The following is a 20,109-nucleotide window of genomic DNA, read 5'->3' on the forward strand; positions in this document are numbered from 1 at the left end:
TCAACTATTAATATTTTGCAGAGCTCGAGAATTCTCAGTATCTGCTTCTGCAAACTCTACGCTGGTTTCACTATCTAGTGTACTTCTGAGTTTGTGTAGCTGGCTGCCTCAAGCTGCTATAGGGGGAATGGCAGCCCTCTGAAGTCATCCACACCATACTAAGGACAAATCTATTTCCTTGGACTTCTGTCCATGGGAAACTTCATCAAAATCTCCCAGGGAAAAGGGCTGCATTTCTTTAAGTTGAACCAACTAAGACATTTTTGAAAATGCATTATTCTGACAGCTCTTCTCACACTGTCAGATAGTGTCAAATAGGTCTACAGGCTAATAACAGTACTATACTAGTGCCAAACACATGCTAAATGCTGTAGAAACCCCTGAAACAAAGCCTCTAGACCCAAAGCCTTTGTACTGCATATAACCATGCCCATGTTTTCTCACTAACTTAACTGAAACAAGTCACGGCTCTGTCTGGTCTGTCCTCATGGAGAAAACCTTTCTCCTTCCATCCCACCTGTCCCTCCCTCATTTGATCTCACATCTGATATCTCTCATCCAACTACTACATGAAGAATCTGGTTCTTAAACAAGATTTTTTATTTATTTTTTTTTTAACATTGCCGGGGACTTGTCAAACATCTATTTTTACTAATTTATTTTTACAAATTGGGTCTCATTTTTTTTCATTGGAGCTTAGTGAATTAAGATGTACAACAGTATTTTATGTCTGTGTTTGAGATCCTGTGAAAAGCAAAAAAACAGTTCTGTTAAAAATGTGAATAATTTTAAGGATTGTTAAAATTTCAGCTTTCAATAATTTCAGCTGCAATTAAAATAATTATTGTGCAATTTACTCCATGAAAATGTTTAAAAGAAATTCTAAAAGAACATACCAAATTAAAACGTACATGTTTTAGAATTCATAAAGCATTCAGTATCTCGAAGGACCTTATAGTCTTACTGTTTTTTTAAGTAAGTGCATTATGCAGAGCTGCCAGACTTCTGGGCGTTTTCCACCTCAAATATTAAGATTCCCAACAAGCTTATGAAAATTTCTGCAGATAAAACACATCTGAAGAAAATTTGTTTTTAATACTGTCAGCTGGGTATTCTTCCCTATTGCACATTCTCTGGTGCTTTGTCTAGCCTAGCTGTAAAATAAGGCTATACAATAATAATTTAACTGAGAAAATGTGTGTTGCTGCTCAGCAATTGTTTTCCTAGTATAATGAGTTGACTCTTTTCTACAGCACCAAGTTCTGCCTGCCAAATGCAATGAGATAGAATATGCAGAATGAAAGTTATTGCTCCCATAATGACTTGGGAGGGTACTTTGGTGTTAAGGAGTCATGGCCAGCAGAGCGTTGTGCCAGTTCAGGGGACTGGTATTAAGTAACATAGCTTTTCTGCCCAGTGGCATCTTACGTTAGATAGTGGGTGGAAAATTTCTGTGAACCTGTCCATCACGGGCTGGAGCACAACTCATTGATTCCAAATATTGGGCAGAATGACACGGGGAACTTATTAGTACTAGCACCAACCTTGCCTGCTGGATAAGCTATTACATTACACTTGGAAAGATGGGATAAGATTTTTTTCCTTGGGATGACAGGTGGTGGGATGAAGATGAAATCCACTTGTTCCTAGCACGCAGCTCAGGGATGCTTTCTCCACTGTCACAGGCCCTTTATACTGACTTGATTTATTGCCTTGATGTGTTACAGTTAACAACAAAGTGTTGTTGTTTTTTCCTTAAAGAAAATCCAGGTGAATGTGTTTTGGCTCCCTGGGCAGCCCTCCTAGTTGAGAATACCCTTCCAGGCGGTTTCTCATCCATTTCACAAGTCCCTCTAGTGGTGTCATCCTGGAAATTTTACTCTTACATTCCCAAATTATTACGGAGTAAATGCAAATCAAAATTAATAATTATTTTAATGAATTCTGTCATTACTGAAAATAACGTAACTTCATGAAATCTGGATGTGTTTGGTATAATTGCTCTTAAACTTGTGGAAAATCATGTACCAGGGCAATTACACTGGCTTTGTCTTAACAGGAATTGATGCTATTTTCAACGACAGCTGGTCAAGATTCCCAATTTTCACACAAACATGAAGCAAACTAAAAATATGATGTTTTTTTCAACATGCAAAATGTTCTCCTTGGCTTTTCTCAGAAAGATATTTGAGGAAATTTATTTTGAGAAAATTATATTTCTATGGTGACCTTGTGAGGGACAACTTCAGTATTACCAGTGTGCAAACTGCAAATGTGTAGTTCAAGCTGGTATGTAGTGTTCACAAACAGAGCCTGAGAAAATAGATGATATTTCTGATTACTTGAAACCATAACATATTAGGAAGAAAATAACAGTAAAAGATTGGAAGTGAAATGGAAACATGTCTGAAAGTGAATTAGAAGAATGGAGAAATGCAGAAGTTCTCTGAAACAAACATTTTGTGTGTGTGTCTTTGTTTCTGTGTTTTGAGTGTTGATTTTATGCAATATAGTTGGGAAGATAGTAAGAACCACATTTAGTCCTAGGGGCTTTTTTAGCTTCTAGGCTTCAGGGCTATCCAAGTAGATCTGCAAAATGTGGTTTGCTCCAAACATTTGAGTAGTGAAATGTAGCATAGAAGGGTGGCAGAAATTAGGCTGTGACCTACGTGAGAGTGCAGTCTGTCCTTACTGGCTGCATGGCCAGAAACATGTTCAGCACCACCAACCACACTGATGGGGAAAGGAATTTTGTTTGCTGCCCAGGTCAGGTTGAAAGGGCTGTACTGGAAGAACAAGGCACTGCTGCCACAGCAGCCAAGACTGTCCTGAAAATGCAGTGGATAGAGTTGTGCAGCTATTGGTAAATATGGGCACTTGAAGTTTATTCACCTTGCCTTTGAGCCAGACACAGCCCAACCACTCCTTGCTGCTCCTCTTGGAGCCCCAGCCACCTGAGGTGATGTGCTTTTCCCAGAACACCAGGGAGCAACTGGGGGAAAGCATGTATACTCCTATATGGTTAGGCACTGAATTTGATCAAAATCCAGCTTTATTTGGGAACAAAACATTAACTCTGTTAGTCTGAGGGATCAAGGGGTTCACAGTGGAGAAATGAAATTAATTTCCTTTCTTTAAACAAGTTGTCCATCAAGACATGGGAAAGCAAATGCTATCATCTTTCTTTTTTTCCCCTAATACCTTGAGGTTAGATGAGATTAAGCATCCTTTCATGCCGCACCCTCATGCAGCACTCTGCAGGGACCTGTCCAAAATCCAGCAGCTGGCACACCAGGGAGGTACCATGGGCATGTCCTTTCCCTGGTTCTCGAAGCAGCTGAGATGTGCTAGTCTTGCAGGGTAGTTCTGCTGCTTTTGGGCTGGAAACTTACAGTTTACAACCAGAGTCCAGATCCAACAGAGCTTTCCCTGCTGTACTCTGTGGGCTGTAAGTATGTTTAGATACTGTATACCATCCGTGCCTCTGTGTTGTGATATTTATCTTAAGAGATGCGGTGGATGAAATCTTCAAGGACACTGGCTTAGACCTACTATTAAAGTCAATAAAAGGAGGCACAAACTACAAATTTTCTGTAATAAATCTAAATATTAACTCAGTGCAAGGGGACTTATGAACAGCTGCTTTGCTTGAGTTACAGGTGCTTTGGGTATCACAATTTTGCATTCCTCAGTAGAGTATTTGAATATTGAAAGTGTCATCCAAAATCCATTTCAATTTCCTTGACTTTGAATTTTAATTAATTAATTTATTTATTTTAGTCTCAAATTGCTTTCTAGAAAAATGGACTCTATTTGGGAAGCTTTGAATGGAAACAAACTAGAATAATGACAAAAATAAGATGTAGGCTCACAAAATACTCTTTTAATTTCAAAACATAATGCAGAGAGCTGTTACTGCCTGATATTAGTGTTTGTGCCTCTGCATATAGAAGTGTGCTGACCGTGGAGGGAAGGTTTGGGCTCTCGAATCAATACTGAGCACTGAAGTAGCTTTTAGATGTTCATCTCCTGCTGTGTATAGTCTAATTTGCAGTTTGCTGAGATCCCATTTGACATGCTACTGGAGGAGTTCACTTTATCTCAGCGAGAAATCTAGGGAAGTCAGTAGTTGAGAATAATGGATCATCAGGAAGTAAATGTAGGGATAATGCATGCAGGGAAAACTTCAGCTATGAAACTTGTTTTGGAGGAGAGCAGGTAAACATCTTTGCTTGATTTTTACTATTAGAAATTAAATTGTCAAACCAATGTATGGAGAATGATTGGGTATAACAGTTACATTTGGGTTGTATGGCTGAAGTCCCAGAAGGATGTCATTTATTCATTTGATCTAGCCTACAGAGATAAACATTCCTGCTTGAGCTTTCTGAACAAGTGGTCATTTGGGAGAAATGATCTCTGTAATTTTCCTTCCTCCTTTTCTGTCCATCCCTCCTCTTGCCTGTTCTTTGTAAAACTCCCCCCATACACACACTTTTAAAAAGCAGTACCCCTAGCAAAAACCCTCTCTCACCATAGCAAATGGATGTGTGAACTCTTTTAACGGTATCAGAAAATTTCTTTGCCTTCCTTCCTGAGAGAGTTCTCAGATGGCATTACAAATGTATGTAGTAACTCTTACGTTACCGGCAAGAATCTAGATGCATAAGTGCTTGAACACTTAAAAATTTTAGGAACAGACTGTACACTGATGTGAGAGAGTCCTTGCTTTCTCTTACTGCTTCAGTCTTCCAAAGCCCCCAGAACCTTTAGAGACAAAAATGCAACAAAAAGTTGTGGTCATTTGGGTGTTAATTTCCTTTGGTGCTTTTGAAAGTTCACACTGAAGTGTTGTGCTAGGAGAAACATTCTCAAAAGAGACTCATCCCAACCAGAGGGGAAGGACATAAAAGAGGGTTTTCCTGAAATATTTCCTCCTTTGTTATATGCAGGGTGCAGCTACCCTTGCCCAGCAGCCTGTGCCTTATCCATCATCTTAATTCCTCTGTAAAGAGAGGATGTAAGAACTCTTTCCAACCCTGTGAGGGCACTGGGCAGGTTACAGGCTATGAGGTCCTCTCATACTGCACAGACTGAGGGTGAATGTGAGAAACAGAGGCTCTTTTGGAGCATCTCCCTCTGACCGTTCTAGAAAGAGCCCCTGGAAGGACAGTGAGGGCTACCTGCCCCTGCTCTGAGCTTCCAGAGGTGGCAGTGCTTTGCTGTGACCCTTCATGCATTATATTATTTATTTATTTATTTATTTATTTACTGAAAAACAGCCTAAGGAATTAATTTGGCTTGTAAGTATTTTTCTATGCTATTTGCTGAGGTGTTAACCATACCTTCTGTGTTTACATGCCTGGCAACTAGCAATACTCTTTACTTAAATGACACCTGCTGACTAGGAGAATTCAACCACTTTGTAAAAGAAATATTGAAACAGTTTTGTTATACACCAATATTTTAGTACTACCCTGCTTTTTCTAAAGTAATTAAATAGAAACTGAGAAAGTTTAACTTTAAAAAACATTAATTTGTCTTTAGGCTTTCAAGTAACTTTATTACTCCACCTACTTCAAGTGAACAAATAGAAAATTCTGTTCCTCTCAGCCCACAGTGAGCTAGTTTTAGATTTGTTTATTTATTTATTTATTTTGCCTATCAATACATGAATGTGATTTAGATTTTGAGCTAAGGGGGAAAGTCTCCTGCACAGAACAATAGGAGGAGAAAAATATATATTTTTTGATTCTATGGCCAAATTAAAAAAAAAGAATGGGGAGAATAAATGATTTCAAACTAAAATTTGGATATTTTTCTTAAAGTTCGAAAAAATATCTTAGGTGGAAACCAAATTTTTATTTTACCTATCATTTTTTCTTTTATTATGGAGAAAAAAATATTACTACTCCTTAAGAAAGCTATATTTTAGCATTTTGAAGATAAAAGTTGAGATAGTATTTGAGGTGTGGTTTTTTTTTTTCTTTTTTTTTCCCTTGATCTGGAAGTAGCTGCTAAATTTAATCCAAATGCTTGAATAGTTTCATTCCTCTTGACTCAGCATTTCTCAGAGAATGCTGTCTGGGGGAAAGCCTCTCCCAACTCCAAGGTACTGTGAATTCAGTGGGAAAATGCACACATGGAAGCTGCCAGAAAGGACCACATATGGCCCCAGGGTACAGCAGGGTGCAGAGGTCCCACAGTACAGGGGATCCAGGAGGAAGAAATGAGGACTCAAGGAGACGGCATTCTTGAAGTCGGATGGGATCCAGTGTTATAGGACAGGATATGCTATATAATGTGCTTATTATAATCTTATATAATAGGACATTATACATAATTTAATAATTATAATAACAGGACAGTTCCTATAATATTAGATATAGTAATAATAGGATAATTCCTATAACATACAATATTCTATAATATAAGCTATCAGGTATCAGGATATTTCCACCCTAGGGAATATGAAGCTGTGCACTTCAGGCTAACAAAATAATTATTTCCAGGCCTCTAGTAGCTTTGGCATCATCTGTCTTTTCGCTGCCACTACTGGGATTTGCAAGGAGTGCGGAGGGGGGAAGGAGAGAGAGAGGGAGAGCAACATCTGAATCAGCTCAGCTCAGGCACAGCAGTGTGATCCAGCCAGCAAGAGCGAAGCTAAAGGTCACCCATACCTGCCTGCATGTGCGGCTGTGCAGAGTTTCACCTACGTGAGTCATTTTTGCTCTTTCAAACTTCAAAACAAGCGAAGGAAAATCTTGAAAAGAACCATCAGTTTGGCCAAACTAGTTTCTCGAGTGAGGGAAATATTCTTCCTAAATGGACAAAAGAATTTAAAAGGATCATTTTTTATGAAGTGAAGGAGAGGAGGGAGGAAACAGAAAAACGGTCAGTTGAGCATGTAAGTGTGTTATCTGTATTTTGACAGAATAGCCACCATTGTGTAGCAGACCCCTCTTCTTGTTATTTGCCAGCCTGTGGGGTGAAAGCCCAGCAGCGGCTGTACACTCAGCAAGAGATGGCATTTCAGCTGGAAGAGGTTTCGCCTTCGAGTCATGAACTGGGTCACCACCTAATGAAGTCTCAAATAGACTTCCTCCCTACTGCAGAATCGTTTAAAGATGAGAGAGGAAAGTGCAAGCATGAAAACCCATTATAATATATAGCTGCACTAAGCCTTTGAGTAATGGAAAGTACATGCTGTATCTCGCTGTTGTCCAATTCCAGCTCGGGGTCCACAGCAGCTCCTAGCAACATCTGCTACAGCAGAATCTCTCAGCAACAGAAAATCCACTGTGGTGACACTGTAGCCACGTCAAATGACATCCACCCTCTCACAGCTGTGGGGCTGAACACTGCTACAGGGCAAAAAGAGGGACTCTGGCTCAATGCATTCCTAGAAGAGGTCTATTTCCTTGGCTCCTAGAGCATCTTTTTACACTAGGAGTGATACAAGCTTCAAGTGAGACAAGCTCTTTCCCTTCATTGAGTATTTTTTACCATGAGGTGTAATTTACACCTGTGAGCCCAACGAAGTGAATCTTGAACCCTGTACTCTTTTGTTTAGCACTCAGATTTCAGCTAGAGGCATGAGGTTTACACATCTTGCCACCCAAATTGCTCTCAAGCTCAGGGTCACTGTCCATCAGGAAGAGCTTTAGGGAAGTTCCATCCACTGCTTATGTGCCTGAACAGTCTTGGCAGCTCTTCATGTGGTTTGGGTGCTTTAGTACAACAGCAGGAGAGGCCAGATGGGCCATTTGTGGGCTGCATGTAATGCTCTTAATTGTACTGGAAATGGGAATATTGGATGAGCTGCATAAGATAGATGTAGACATACTTTCTATTAAGTGTGTAGTCAGTCTTTGTAAGTATGGTATACATTGTTCATATTTTTAGCCATTAAATTCATCAGTACAATGAATGCAGTTTAGATGGGTAATGAAAAGTCCTCTATTTTACCTTAAACTGGCACATAATTTTACCTGTCAACAATATGCAGTACAGAAGGTTATTTCTGAAATTCCTGGCTCTAGAAGTTACCGAGGTACTTATGAAAATGTACTTAACTGCCAGTGAGTCAGCATTCACAGGTCTGAAACTCATTTCCAGGAATTATGTGGTTTACAAGACTTGACTTCCAAACCTGGCAACTGACACAGCAAGAGAGCACAAAAACTCAAATGCAAACCCCAAATACCTTTCAAATGCAAACCATGGTAAGAAAACTGTCAGTGTCTTGAGACATATCTGCACCTGTCATTTAAAATTAGAGGGTAGTGGAGAAATAATCCACTTCAATCATTTTGTCTTTGGGGACATGGTTTCTTCACTGTTGTCAAGTCCAAAGATCCTGCTGAAATAGAAAAAGGAAGCATTCTTTAAATTTAACAGTAGTAATGAAGACCATTCCTATTCTTTTGGACCCATTAAATGTAGAATGAAAGCATTTGGTATATTACCAGCATCATAACAACTGACAGTATCTGCTTCTGGCAGTGCTATGTGAGCGGAGAAGAGGTAACAGGCTGCTGGCAGCAGAATTTTCAGTATTATTATTTAACGTTGATTTTCCAGTGGATTCCAGGAACACTTTGGCCAGGCCCATTTCCAAAGATGAGTTCCAAATAATACAAGTGCTTTTCAGGTAGAAACGAGAAAATGTTCAAGTCCTATTTAGGGAATGAGGCCAATAATTTATTTAGAGAGTTAACACAAGGGAAGTGACCCTTCCCACGTGCCCCACAGCCACTAAGTGGGATTCACTGGTAGCAATCCTTTAGGGAGAATTTGTGCTCCTGGCAGTGCTTTCAGTAGCTGACTATGTGCTTGGAAATAAGCTGCTGTCTGTCTCATTTCCTTAATTTCCTGGCTCTGCATCTTACTTTTCAGAGATATATTTCTTCTTTTCATTAAGGATGGTATGGTAAAGGGATGTACTTCTGGGATCCAAAGCAGTAGCAGAGCTACTCAGCATGAAGGTGATGCAACTGTATGAGACCCCATGGGTGGAAGGGGAGTCCGTACTCCAGAATGAAAAATGAGTTAAGGCAGCGCTATGTGGCTGCAGTTTGCTGGAGTGAGGCAGAGAATCCACCCCTTGCACTAGAGCTTTGGATAACTAAATGATACTGTTCCCCTTACTGTGGTTTAAGTTTAATTGGAGTGAGGCACATGAAGGAAAAGAACCAACCAAATTTATGTTGGGTCTTGTAGATATTTTTTGAAGAGTGCCTTTCAGGACTTTTATTGTCCATCTGAAAACTGCCTTGCTGTAGAAACTACCATCCTTTTTTCTCTGCTTGGTAAATGCTGCCAAGGGAAACAAAAATATAATAGAAAGCTTTATTAGAGGAAACATCGAGTTTTTCTCTTGCTTATGGAAAAAAAGTAATTACATGGCAAGTTCCCAGTGTCAAGTAATCTGCAGTATCTTGCATTGTTTTTGGTCCATTTTCAGACCTGGTTATGCCATGAAAACAAATTGCCCTTATCTTGTGAGAGCAGATGATGGCCTCAGGCTCATTAGAACAGGTCAAGTCATCATCATGATCATCTAAAAATTTTAGTAGATTTTGCTTAATAATGTGGTGGATTAGGCTTGTAGTATGAGGAGTTATTTTCCAAGGCTGATGCCAGGTTATTAGACAGAGGAATATTTTCTGTGCTCTAGTGGTAGTATCCCACTGGGACTTTTTTTTTTTAATTAATTAGTTTTTTCCTCCAAGTTGCAATACCCCAAGCTAAACATTTAAGTTCCATCTGAAAACCAACAAGTGATATGACTAGGTTTCTCTCCAACAGATGTAATCCTCTTCAAGTTTGTATGGATGAAGAAGAAATCTTTGTGTACAATTTAGTTTATTCTCAAAACAACAAAGGTATTTATTTACAATAACAACATCCTAACCAAGATAAAATAAGGTTAGAAATATTCGTGGGCACTACTGTGTGGTAATAGCATGGCACCTCAGAGGTCTGACAGCATTCTTCAGTTGCTTTTTTTTAGATGTGAACATCATAATTTAAAGGGTGGGCTGCTTAGCAGTAAAATAGAATGAAACACCACCTGTACAAAAAAAAAAAAAAAAAACAACCAACCAAAAACCTCTGAAGAATTATCTCTCTATTGACGATTGTACTGGAAACATGCCAACATATGTAAGCAAAATAGTCTAATTCTGTATATGAGCAGGTAAATATATACACGTAAATAACCTGTGATCTTTATTGCATATAAAAAAAAATAACATTCTTGGAATCCTAAATAACCCAATGATAAGCAGTGAAAAAGCAGCTTGCTAGATTAGGTTCCTGTGCATATAAAGAGTTGGATGAAAGCTTGATATTTCAATAAGCATTAAATATATAGTTGATAGAGCACTTGAAGAAGGCAGCTGTAAATTATTTCTTATCACGGCCTCAATAGACCACTTACATTTTATCTGGAGAAGAGAATTTCAGTGGTTGCCTTAGATGTGACTGCTTAAATTCGAAGAAGAAAACGTCTTAACCAGGACACCTTTTCATCTACTTTTGTTTTGACGAGGGTAATTTATGCTCTTATTAATCATCTATTAGTAATCAGGTGAGAAAAGACAGGAGGGTAAGCATGTTGGAAATTAAAGTAGAAAGCGTTAAGAAAGGTTCCCCTATTGTGTTTTGCAGGCTGCAGAATCTGGCTTTAACATTGCAGCAAAGCCAAGGAGAGACTCACCTCTGCAAAATCAGAAGGTCCAGCTGATTTCACCAGGCTCCATATGGGCAGCCACTGAGCCACATACCTTCAGTCCTGGAAGGATTCTCTCCCAGACATGCAGAAAAAGGTGGAAATCTGAAGTGAGAGCTGCTCAGCCATAGGCAAGCTCTGGAACGAGTGCAAATCTTCATATCACCACAACCTTACTCCTGGGCTGGCAGGGGAGAAATATTTTCAATTCTTGCTTGTTATTCCTATTTGTTTCAGAAATTTTGCACTAACGTATTTACCTGTCTGCTCATTTCAAAGGTCCCTGCTATATGAGAAAATGATCAAATAATGGTCCTAGAAGATACATGGTGCCCCTTTACTTTAGTTTAACTGCGTTTTAAAATTAGATATCTTGGCATAGCTTGGCCTTTGTTTCCAGCGTGTCTATCTAATGCATTAATAACTGCCTATGGTGAAGCAGCAGCCTCACTAATGATGGAACACATGTAATATCAATTTAACACCAATATAAATTTTTATATATTTCAACAATTTCTAGGGCTGCTTGTCGCTATATAATCTATTGGAGCTTACTGTTACAGCAAATCATCTGAATTTGTCTTGTACTGGGGGTGATAGGTATCAACCAGATGCTCATTCCCACAGCAGACAGTTACTGAAGAATCTGCACAAAAGTTACAACTTCTCAAAGAGCCAACTTTACTATTAAAACTATGGCAAAGTTTCACTGACCGGACTCACTATGGGGTGTGAGACCCTGCAAAAGCCACTGTGATGATAAAATATAAATATATATGTATACACATATATAAAGCTTTCAAAAATCCCAACTAATATTGTTTAATGTGGCTATCCCAATTCTCTCACACAAATGCTATCATTCCATTTCTCATTATTTATATTCAGTGTGGTTCTTAAGAGAGCAGTGAGCAACATGCCATTTTGGAACTGCTGTTACCAAGGGCATACACAGTTTAATTATTAAAACAAAGCTGTTACGTAGCATGCTCTAAGTGCCACTGCTGCCACTTAGAAACTGATGTGATTTGCATTTCTTTTAATAAATTAGGTATTTAATTACATTATAAATGTAACCTCTAATTGAAGTACCTTCTCCCCATGGGCATAACTCCGTAATAATTTGCACAAGCTACCTAGAAGTGGGTGCATGCTGCTGCAGAAATGGAAACCTCACTAATAAGCACTTAAACATCATTCCTGAGGATTTTTGCAACTTAATGGACTTTCCCCCAGGATATCACTTTGGAGGATTTGTTCTGCTGTATTGTGTTGCATTTAACTTGTCCTCTACTTGTGGCCATTTGTTTGTTTGCACTTTTCTCCTTGATAGCTTTTATTTTTCATGCCTGGATGTCCACTGCTATCTCCATAGTATGTAGAGGTGGATGCAAGTCCTTGTCCTTGGATATTTCATAGCAATGGTGTTACTGAATTGTTCTAAACCTATTTAACTGCCTAAACATAGATTAAAATTTTAATATCTATAGTGTTACTGAACTATTAAGTGAGTTCAGATATGTCAGTTTTCTGTGGGTAGTAAATCATGGACCCAAATTAAAAGAGCAGTTCCCTGCTGAGGATGCCAAGTAAAACTTCATCTAATGCGGAAGTCGTGTATCAGTATGATTGCTAAAAATTTAACAGCTTTAAAGATATTTATTTACCTTAGCCTCTTGACTGGATCTTGTCTAAGCTGTTATTTTCTGCTTGTCTAAAATTTGTTGTCAATTCAGTAAGGAATTTCATTAATATTTTATTTTATATTATATTATTTTATTTTATTTTTTCTGTAAGTTACTTCAAACTGCTTGTGACCAATTTAACTCACAAAGCAACTGAGTCAATGGATTCAAATAATACCTGCCCATATTTCTTATGTTTAGAGAATGTTGTGAAGTTGGTGAAAACAGAGTATAAATCAATATATTTAACCAACAGTAGTGTTTGATCAGGTCATAAAAAAAAAAAATAAAAGAGCAGCTGCTCAGCTTCTTGCATTGATTGATATTTTCAAGGCTGTCCCCGGACTTCTGCATTTGCTACCAGCTTTCCTGTTGCCTTCCATGGTGATGTGAAAACTTGAACAACCAAGGCATGCTCATGACAGTTACAAGTTTTGAGGTGATCTCAGGATTAGCAGTGCAATTCAATTGCTAAACCAGTGATGGGGGCTCCGAGGAGAGGAAAAAGACATTAAGAATTTCTTCAGACAGCTTGAAAGAGTCTCTCACTCTCAAATAACACAGGAATTTCAATACCACATTAGAAGCTAGAGTCTATCTAGTATAGTAATTTACTCCTATCAACAGACAGTACCAGACACCGAACGCATCTCCCAGGAAATAAAAGAACAAAAAAAGGACATTTTTGGATAGCTTACAGTTCAGTTTCTTCCCAGCTCCCATAGAAATTTCTACTTTTCAGATTTTTATTTAAACCCTCTCTTCATTTCTCGTGTTTCCTGTGTGTTTTTGAACTGTGGTCTTCGTTCTTTCTATCACTGGTTAAATGAACAGCGTTGGCGACATACTTGTTGGTGACTTTGCTGTTAATTTACTGTCTTTTACTATGCTTTTCCTGGATCTCATGGTAGGAGAAAGATGATCAGACATTTGGCATCTAAAAAAAACCTGATATTTAAATTCCTTGCAGTGCAGTTTCCTGTATATAAATAAGAACTGGGTGACTGTCCAAAAGTCTCATCTCTCAAAGAGAACTTGAACAAAGTCATGCTGAAGGAGGACAAATTCTAACAGTTTCTGGTTACTCTCTGTATGTTGTGCATAACACATGAACCTTCTCAGTTTCTCCAGGAGACATTCAAAGATTAATTCAGCCACTTACAAATACATACCTGACAAACTGTCATATTCTGCACCCCTCTCCCTTCCTCCAAAGCTTTTTGAAAAGATGAAACCTGAATTTCAAATATGAGATAAGCAGCTCCTTTAATTAGTTTAGGACTTTTCTGTCTGTGGACAGATGAATTGCATTTGTTTCTCTCAAGTATGACAGCTCCTTTTCACCTATAGCTGAGAATGCAATGTCATTTATTTTTCTTTCTATAAATTGTGTTGCTAAATACCTTGTTCAACTTGTTAGCAGAGTAAACGAAGAAGCAAGAGATCATCATTTCTGGAGGAGAAACAGCATGAAACCAATCTGGCTGCAACATGTATGTTTGTAAATACTGGACCACATTCTCAACTGCATAGCTTCATTGACTTTGATTAATAAGGATCTGGTCTACTGGTTTTCTCTCAGATAAATATTAATGTGTACTTCCTTCTGTCTCAAAATGGTTCTCATTGATGTCAAATGCAGAAAGGACAGCTGAAATAAGGCTTCCTGGATAAGACTTCTCCTAATGGAGGCCATGGTATTTTCGTAAGTTGTTTCCACTGCCCCTGTACCCACCCCCAGGAGGGTCTCTTTGGCTTTTAGAGTTGAGCTAGTGGTTGTTGGGAGGGTGGGAGGAGAGGCAGGGGAGTGATGAGGGCACAGAGGCAGGGGCACATTCACCCTGCTTGGGTGAGCAGTAGGGGACATCGAGGACAGGGATATAGGTGTACAGAATATAATGTGAACTCTGCATGGGGCAGGGGAAGAGAGGCAGCTGATTTAACATGAGGAATGTCACTTTTCCACCTTCCTGGGGACATGGCATTGTCAAAGTCCAACTCTGCTGTGAATAAACAGACGGTTTTGGGTGCTCATTCTGTGTCTGCTAGCATGTATTTTGCACTTTTAGTATCATCAACAATCACATCTGTAGCTTAACTGAGAAGACAATGAAAAAGAAGAGGGGAACATAAAGGTTCACATAACCTTTTTGGTCAGGTTATCTTATTGTAGCTGACGACTTAGCATTAATGAGGACAAGTATTGTACAATAGCCTTGGGGTGACCAGTAGCAGACTTGCCACCACAAGGCTTAATGTGGTAGGATCTTGCTCATTCCTTATCTGCTACTACTAACTAATTAAACTTGATCAGATAATCACAGTGAAGTTGGATGACCAGCAAAGGATTTGCTTTTTGGGTATACCTGTTTAGAATTTGCTGATTCTCAAGATGTTTGTGGTTGCTTTTTCTTGGTTGTCCCAATGGCCATTCAGTGCTATGCAAATTTCTCATTTCTTCCCCTCTGTCCCCTCACACCACTCCACCTGTCAGCATTGTAGGTGTTGTACATCTTTTGACTGTAATGCACAGTATATCTCTGGCTATTCAAATTAAGTTTTCTGCCAAATCCCTGAACCACTGAAGAGTGACATTACAGATTTCAGCACAGCTCTGGGGTCATGTGTAACATGCATTTGGAAGACAGATGTGAGCAGAAACGTAGGAAGCTCCTGAAAAATACTGCTGGGAAAAATAAGTGGTTTGTACAACATCTGTAATAGGAAAGGAGAAACTATCACCTAAAGCTGGCTGTGGGAATTTTGGGGATGATCATGATGCTTCAGGCTGCTGGCAGGATATCCTCTCCCAGCTGATCTCTGCTTACAGCAAGTGGCAGGGGTGCCAGGTGTTTTATGTAGGGGGGGCAAAAAGCTAAATCATGCTCTCCATAACTCCCTATGGCTTTGCTTCATGTGCTTTTGCTACATGACATATGGCTTTATTATGAGAGTCACCTTCAGCTTGGGAAGTGTCTTTTCACCGCCTGGGACTTGTTTCACTCCCTCCTGCCATCTGTATCTGTGACAGTTTAAAATTGTGTTTGTCTGGAGTGTGTTCTTGGTTTGATGGGGAAAGAACTCAGATCTGAGGATGGCCAAGATATTTTTTCAGTCAAGGCCAAAGAGAATGTTCATACAGGAGAGACCAGTGATTGCTTTGTAGAGCAAGTGTTACAGTGGTTTCCTCATGATAATTTTCTTTTTTTTTTCCACAAAAATAAGAATCTTCAAAGCAGCATGACTTGTATTACACCTGATTTCAGTAAAGATTAATTGAATGTACAGTGCCTTTCATAAGCAGTTTTGATTGATGTCTCTTTGTTCTCCAATTTAATTCAAATGAAAAAAGGCATTTACTTGTGCTAATTAATTTATTTGTGTTAATTAGCATCTATTGACTCATCCTTCTGTATTGCACTGAAATTTGAGGTGTGCTGGGAATAAGGTGCGGTTTAGTATGCCAACAAAATAAAAGTATTTGGGGGCTGTAGGTTAGTAAAATACGCTTAAATACACTTAGGAAATAGAAAGCACTGACTTTGGGCTGCTGGTTAGAGGAAAGCCCTTGTTTTTCAGCCTGTGATGTGGCTCAACTGTGTTTGTGGTGCTGGCTTTTTACAGCTATTTATACTCATATATAGGTTTATAGTTTACAGAAATATCACTGCATTTGAAAAAAGCAATCTCCATTGCTCCAGAAGCGATGGTATAAGCCACTGAAGGTGGGGAAGTTGTTGACAAAGTGTCACAGATAAGGACTGGAGGAAAACCAGCTCTACCTGTAGCATGGTGTCACCAAAAGCCATGAGATGGATGTGGCTTTTGGTTGCCCATGAGGAACTGCCAGAGCAGAGCAGCAGGGCAGCAACCTCTCCTTGGCTGAGGGGATTAGAAGAAGGACCACAAAGATGCAGTTTGGATGTCCTGCCTGGGAAACATTTTCGTTGTGGCTGCTTCTGGTCAGAGGAGCTTTCCCAAATGCCCAATACCTGGGAAGAACATCTGACCATGGCCAAGACAAAATGCTCGAGGTGGGTATGAGAAAGGGGAGCTTTCCAGGAACATCATCAGATGACTGTCCTTCCTTCTATCCTTCTGCTGGCCATGCAGAGATTCAGTTCTCACCATTTCTGATTTTTGCCTCAGCCCTTCTGTTTCTCACCCTGGAAACACCTCTTGCACGCTGAGCTGACTGGTCCTGCAAGGGAGACAGCTTGGGGGGCTGCAAGAGATTTCCTTCACAACTGTTTTTTTTCTGCCTCTCTCAGGTACTAAGTGATAGGCAAATAAAATGTTCTTGCAAGTCTGGCCAACACAGACATGGATCTTGTGCAGTTGACAAGAGGGAAAAAATAATCATTTAAAAAACAATCAGTTACTGCTCTCAGTTTCCATGGCTTCAAAGGTGAACTTTTCCCTTTTTCTCTTCTGATGAACCTCAGAGCCTCAGCTCAATCTTGGGGGGATTTGTTTGGTCATTCTTGACATTTTTTTCCTGCACTTGCCTTGGTTCCAAACCAAGATAACCCACCCTGCCCTTGGCAGGTGCCTGTAGTGCTCAGATGGAGGCCGCAGTTGGGTGCCAGGACAGGCAGCTTGCCCACAGGTGGCACATTACACCGGGCAGCATCTGGCAGAGATTTTCAGAGCTGCTGTGAGAAAGGCTGTATGTAATTGTGTCTGAATCTCCCTGGGGAATTTTTGGAGCTAGGGAAGGAGAAGAAGGAAGTAACTTTGAACGGTGAGACTGAGAAATATATATTTTTAATGGTGGATGTGGTGCTTTTGGTTCATTTCCTTGGAGTTTTGTACCATCTCAAACCAGACCTTGTTATGATAGTTATTTTCCTTAGGGGGAATGGACTGATTTTGTAAGCATCCTATCCACTGAAACATGTGCACCAAATTCTGTTTATTAGACTGTACTGTACACTTCCAGCAAGTGTACTTTGTGGTTGAAGAATGAGAAAGATTTAGGGTAGGTGGAAAAGATGAAGGTGCAAATGTGAAGGAAAGTAAGGATCACAGAAGGGCCAGTGGTGGGGACCTGCCCATGGTGGGTGGGTTATGTAGGTTATTGCCTCCTGCATTGCAGGTTTTCTGGCATGGGAAACACCTCCAGGAAAAGACAAATGGTGATAAGGATGGCAGTTTTGAGAAGAACAGAAAACACTCAGACGTGGGTGGATGACAAGAAGACACCCTCTCTTTTCTTTTCCACCTTGGCCATGTAGGATACTGAGAGGAAGGTGAAAGTGAATACTGACATAAGCCCGCAAAACCATGCCAGGTGTATGATAGACTTTAAAACCAACTGTTTACAACAAAGCCAAACACTGTGAACTAAATGATGCTTATTTGTGTCTTCTGTTCTGGGAAGGCTTCCAAGCTGGGTGGGAAGTGAGCTAGAAAATTGCCAGGCAAGGACAAAGTACAGGTGTGCCGACACACACCTTAGTGCTGTACCACGCAAGGAACTTGACAGAGGCTCAAACAGACATACAGGACATGCCGTATTTCACCAGCTACTATGATAAGTTGTGCTCTGCACAAGCACTTACTGACAGGTAGCATCTACTGCTTTCCTTCCACTTCAGCTGAGAAGACCTGACGTATTTGTGGCAGGATCTTGAAGCAAATTCCCTTCTCTGGCTCTTCCTCCTGCATTAACTACCAAGTATGGGGGAACCTTTTGCCCTTTCTGACATAGGATTCTTGATTTGTAGTTTCAGTTCATTTAAAAACTGCTAAAAAGTACACTGGGGAGGTGGATTTTCACATTTGGAGAGGGAATCTCTCTCCATCAGATGGTCTGGTAAAGTAGAACATCATAGTTTGGGTGAGTCTGAGAAGATTCGCACTTGGGCATGAGAGACAACAGCTTTTGTTTCCAAATTGCTTTATATTTTGCAGAGTTGCTTCCATCTGTGAGGCTTTAAAATGAAATGAAATTTAAATGGTGGCATTTTGGGTTTATTTTATCCAAATATTTAGATTTTTAGGCAGTGGTGACTTGGGCCCAGAATTAAACATCTTAATTATCTGTTACTGAAGGAAATCTCCCTGGGAAATAAAGTCATAATTTCATCTGTCTTTAAAATTTCCACTCTGCCTTTAATCATATTTCTTGCAATACTTCCCCTCTTTCTACCAAAAGTATAAGTTCTCAGATTTCTTTCAATTTCTGCACTAGAAAAATTGTCAAAACGTCATGTTTGGATGCACCTGTGGCAGGGAAAGAAATCAGCCAGTTACTACCTCTAGAAATGAATTCATGCAAGGTTATCTTATGAATCCAGCTGGCAGAATTTCAAACTATGTAAGCAGGAGTCACAGCATTTCAACCTACCATGTTTCTGGGAAACTCTCTTTTTCCTTGCACTCTGCAAAGTGAGTGAATGCACTCCTAATTGTGTAGCAACTTAGAGGTTTGCATGACTATTGCTTAGCTAACTTCAGAAACCGCTTCAAAGAGGAAAAAAAAAATGCTGTCAACATGTGACATGGATCATGTTTAGAATTTGCCTGGCTTCTGAAATCACCATATCTGTTCAAATGTTTAGTTAATTCCTGAGACTTTTGTATAAACTCCCCAGAGGAAATGTTTATGGAACTCACAATTGTACAAGTAGACCATGTTTTCTGTCCTTAGGAGCAGACTTTGACATACCAGCTTTGTAACTCGAAGGCTTGATTGTTATTTAATTGCTTTTATGGCTATATAGGCTTTGTTTTATCCTTCTGCATGAAACTAAATTCATTTTATTGCTGTGTTGAAGGGTATGGGTACAAAGGACAAAAATAGAACACTTCAACTACATGTTTCTGATTTTTCCCACTCGCAGATTTTTCGTGTGATGGAAGATAAGTACATTTCCAGAACATAAACTAAATGCCTGGGAAGCAAATACTGCAAACATAGGGGACTATTCTGCATATGTTCAAGCCATTTGGGGACTGAATGAATCAGCTGATAGCCACTGTGGGGTTATTTTTTAAGGCTTTCTGCTGATGCACTAACAATTCAACAGGAGTTGCTAGTGATGTTTGAAAAGGTGAGAACAGTTATCCATATGTTGGTAGCTACTCACACAGGTATGAACCACAAACATTTTTATCATAGAACAAACGCTTTCAGTTTAAAATTACCCACAGCATATTTATGAACTTTAGATCTATTAGAAGTTACTAAATCTATATATAAAAGCAGCATGGTGTCCTAATAAAAATAATTTGTATCTGACTTGAAAATACTATAGAAGGGCATGCTTATACTTAAGTCTGATTAGATCTTCTCGCTGGAGGAGATATAGTTGTTCGTTGTGGTAGCCAACACTGTAAGAATATGTACACGGTATTAGGTGTGCAAGGTTGGTTTGGAAAAATAAATATCTCAGTAAATTTTGCCCATTAGTCAAGGTGGACTGTTTTTGTCAGCCTGAAAATATTAGGAACTAAATTACTACAACAATAGAGACTCATTTTACTTACAGAGGTGGCTGGGAAACAGTTGGATCATGACTTGCTGTGGAGAACTTAATCTGCTAAAACAGGAGTTTTTATTTCTGTCTTCCCAAAAGAGGGATCTGTATCATCAGTGGTCTGTTGGAGACTGCTATTAAATAACACACACTAGACAAGTCATTAGGCTGTTCAAGCTAATATCAGTGCTTAGCTACAGCAGAT

The 20,109-nt window shown here is 39.4% G+C and overlaps 1 protein-coding gene across 10 annotated transcripts in view; it reads left to right on the plus strand.

The window, feature by feature from the left end:
- The window catches only part of LOC310899152 (uncharacterized protein), a 36,772-nt gene extending 17,206 nt beyond the window's left edge, over window positions 1-19,566 (plus strand). For 2 of the 10 annotated variants that reach the window (XR_014584048.1, XR_014584050.1), the window contains one exon: window positions 10,675-13,817. Coding sequence is in view for 3 of the 10 variants with exons in the window: in XM_083835209.1 (XP_083691335.1) it covers window positions 10,675-10,832; window positions 13,841-13,913; window positions 19,269-19,310 (273 nt within the window). In the remaining 7 variants the exon portion in view is untranslated. Of the gene's footprint in view, window positions 1-9,810; window positions 9,888-10,477; window positions 10,595-10,674; window positions 13,818-13,840; window positions 14,897-19,268 lie in introns of those variants that run through there. The other 8 variants (XM_083835211.1, XM_083835209.1, XM_083835210.1 and 5 more) reach the window with 8 other exon arrangements.
- The last annotated feature ends 543 nt before the right edge of the window (window positions 19,567-20,109 follow it).

The sequence above is a fragment of the Anser anser genome (genome assembly GCF_964211835.1).
Source record: "Anser anser genome assembly, chromosome: 4".
NCBI classification, from domain to species: domain Eukaryota; kingdom Metazoa; phylum Chordata; class Aves; order Anseriformes; family Anatidae; genus Anser; species Anser anser.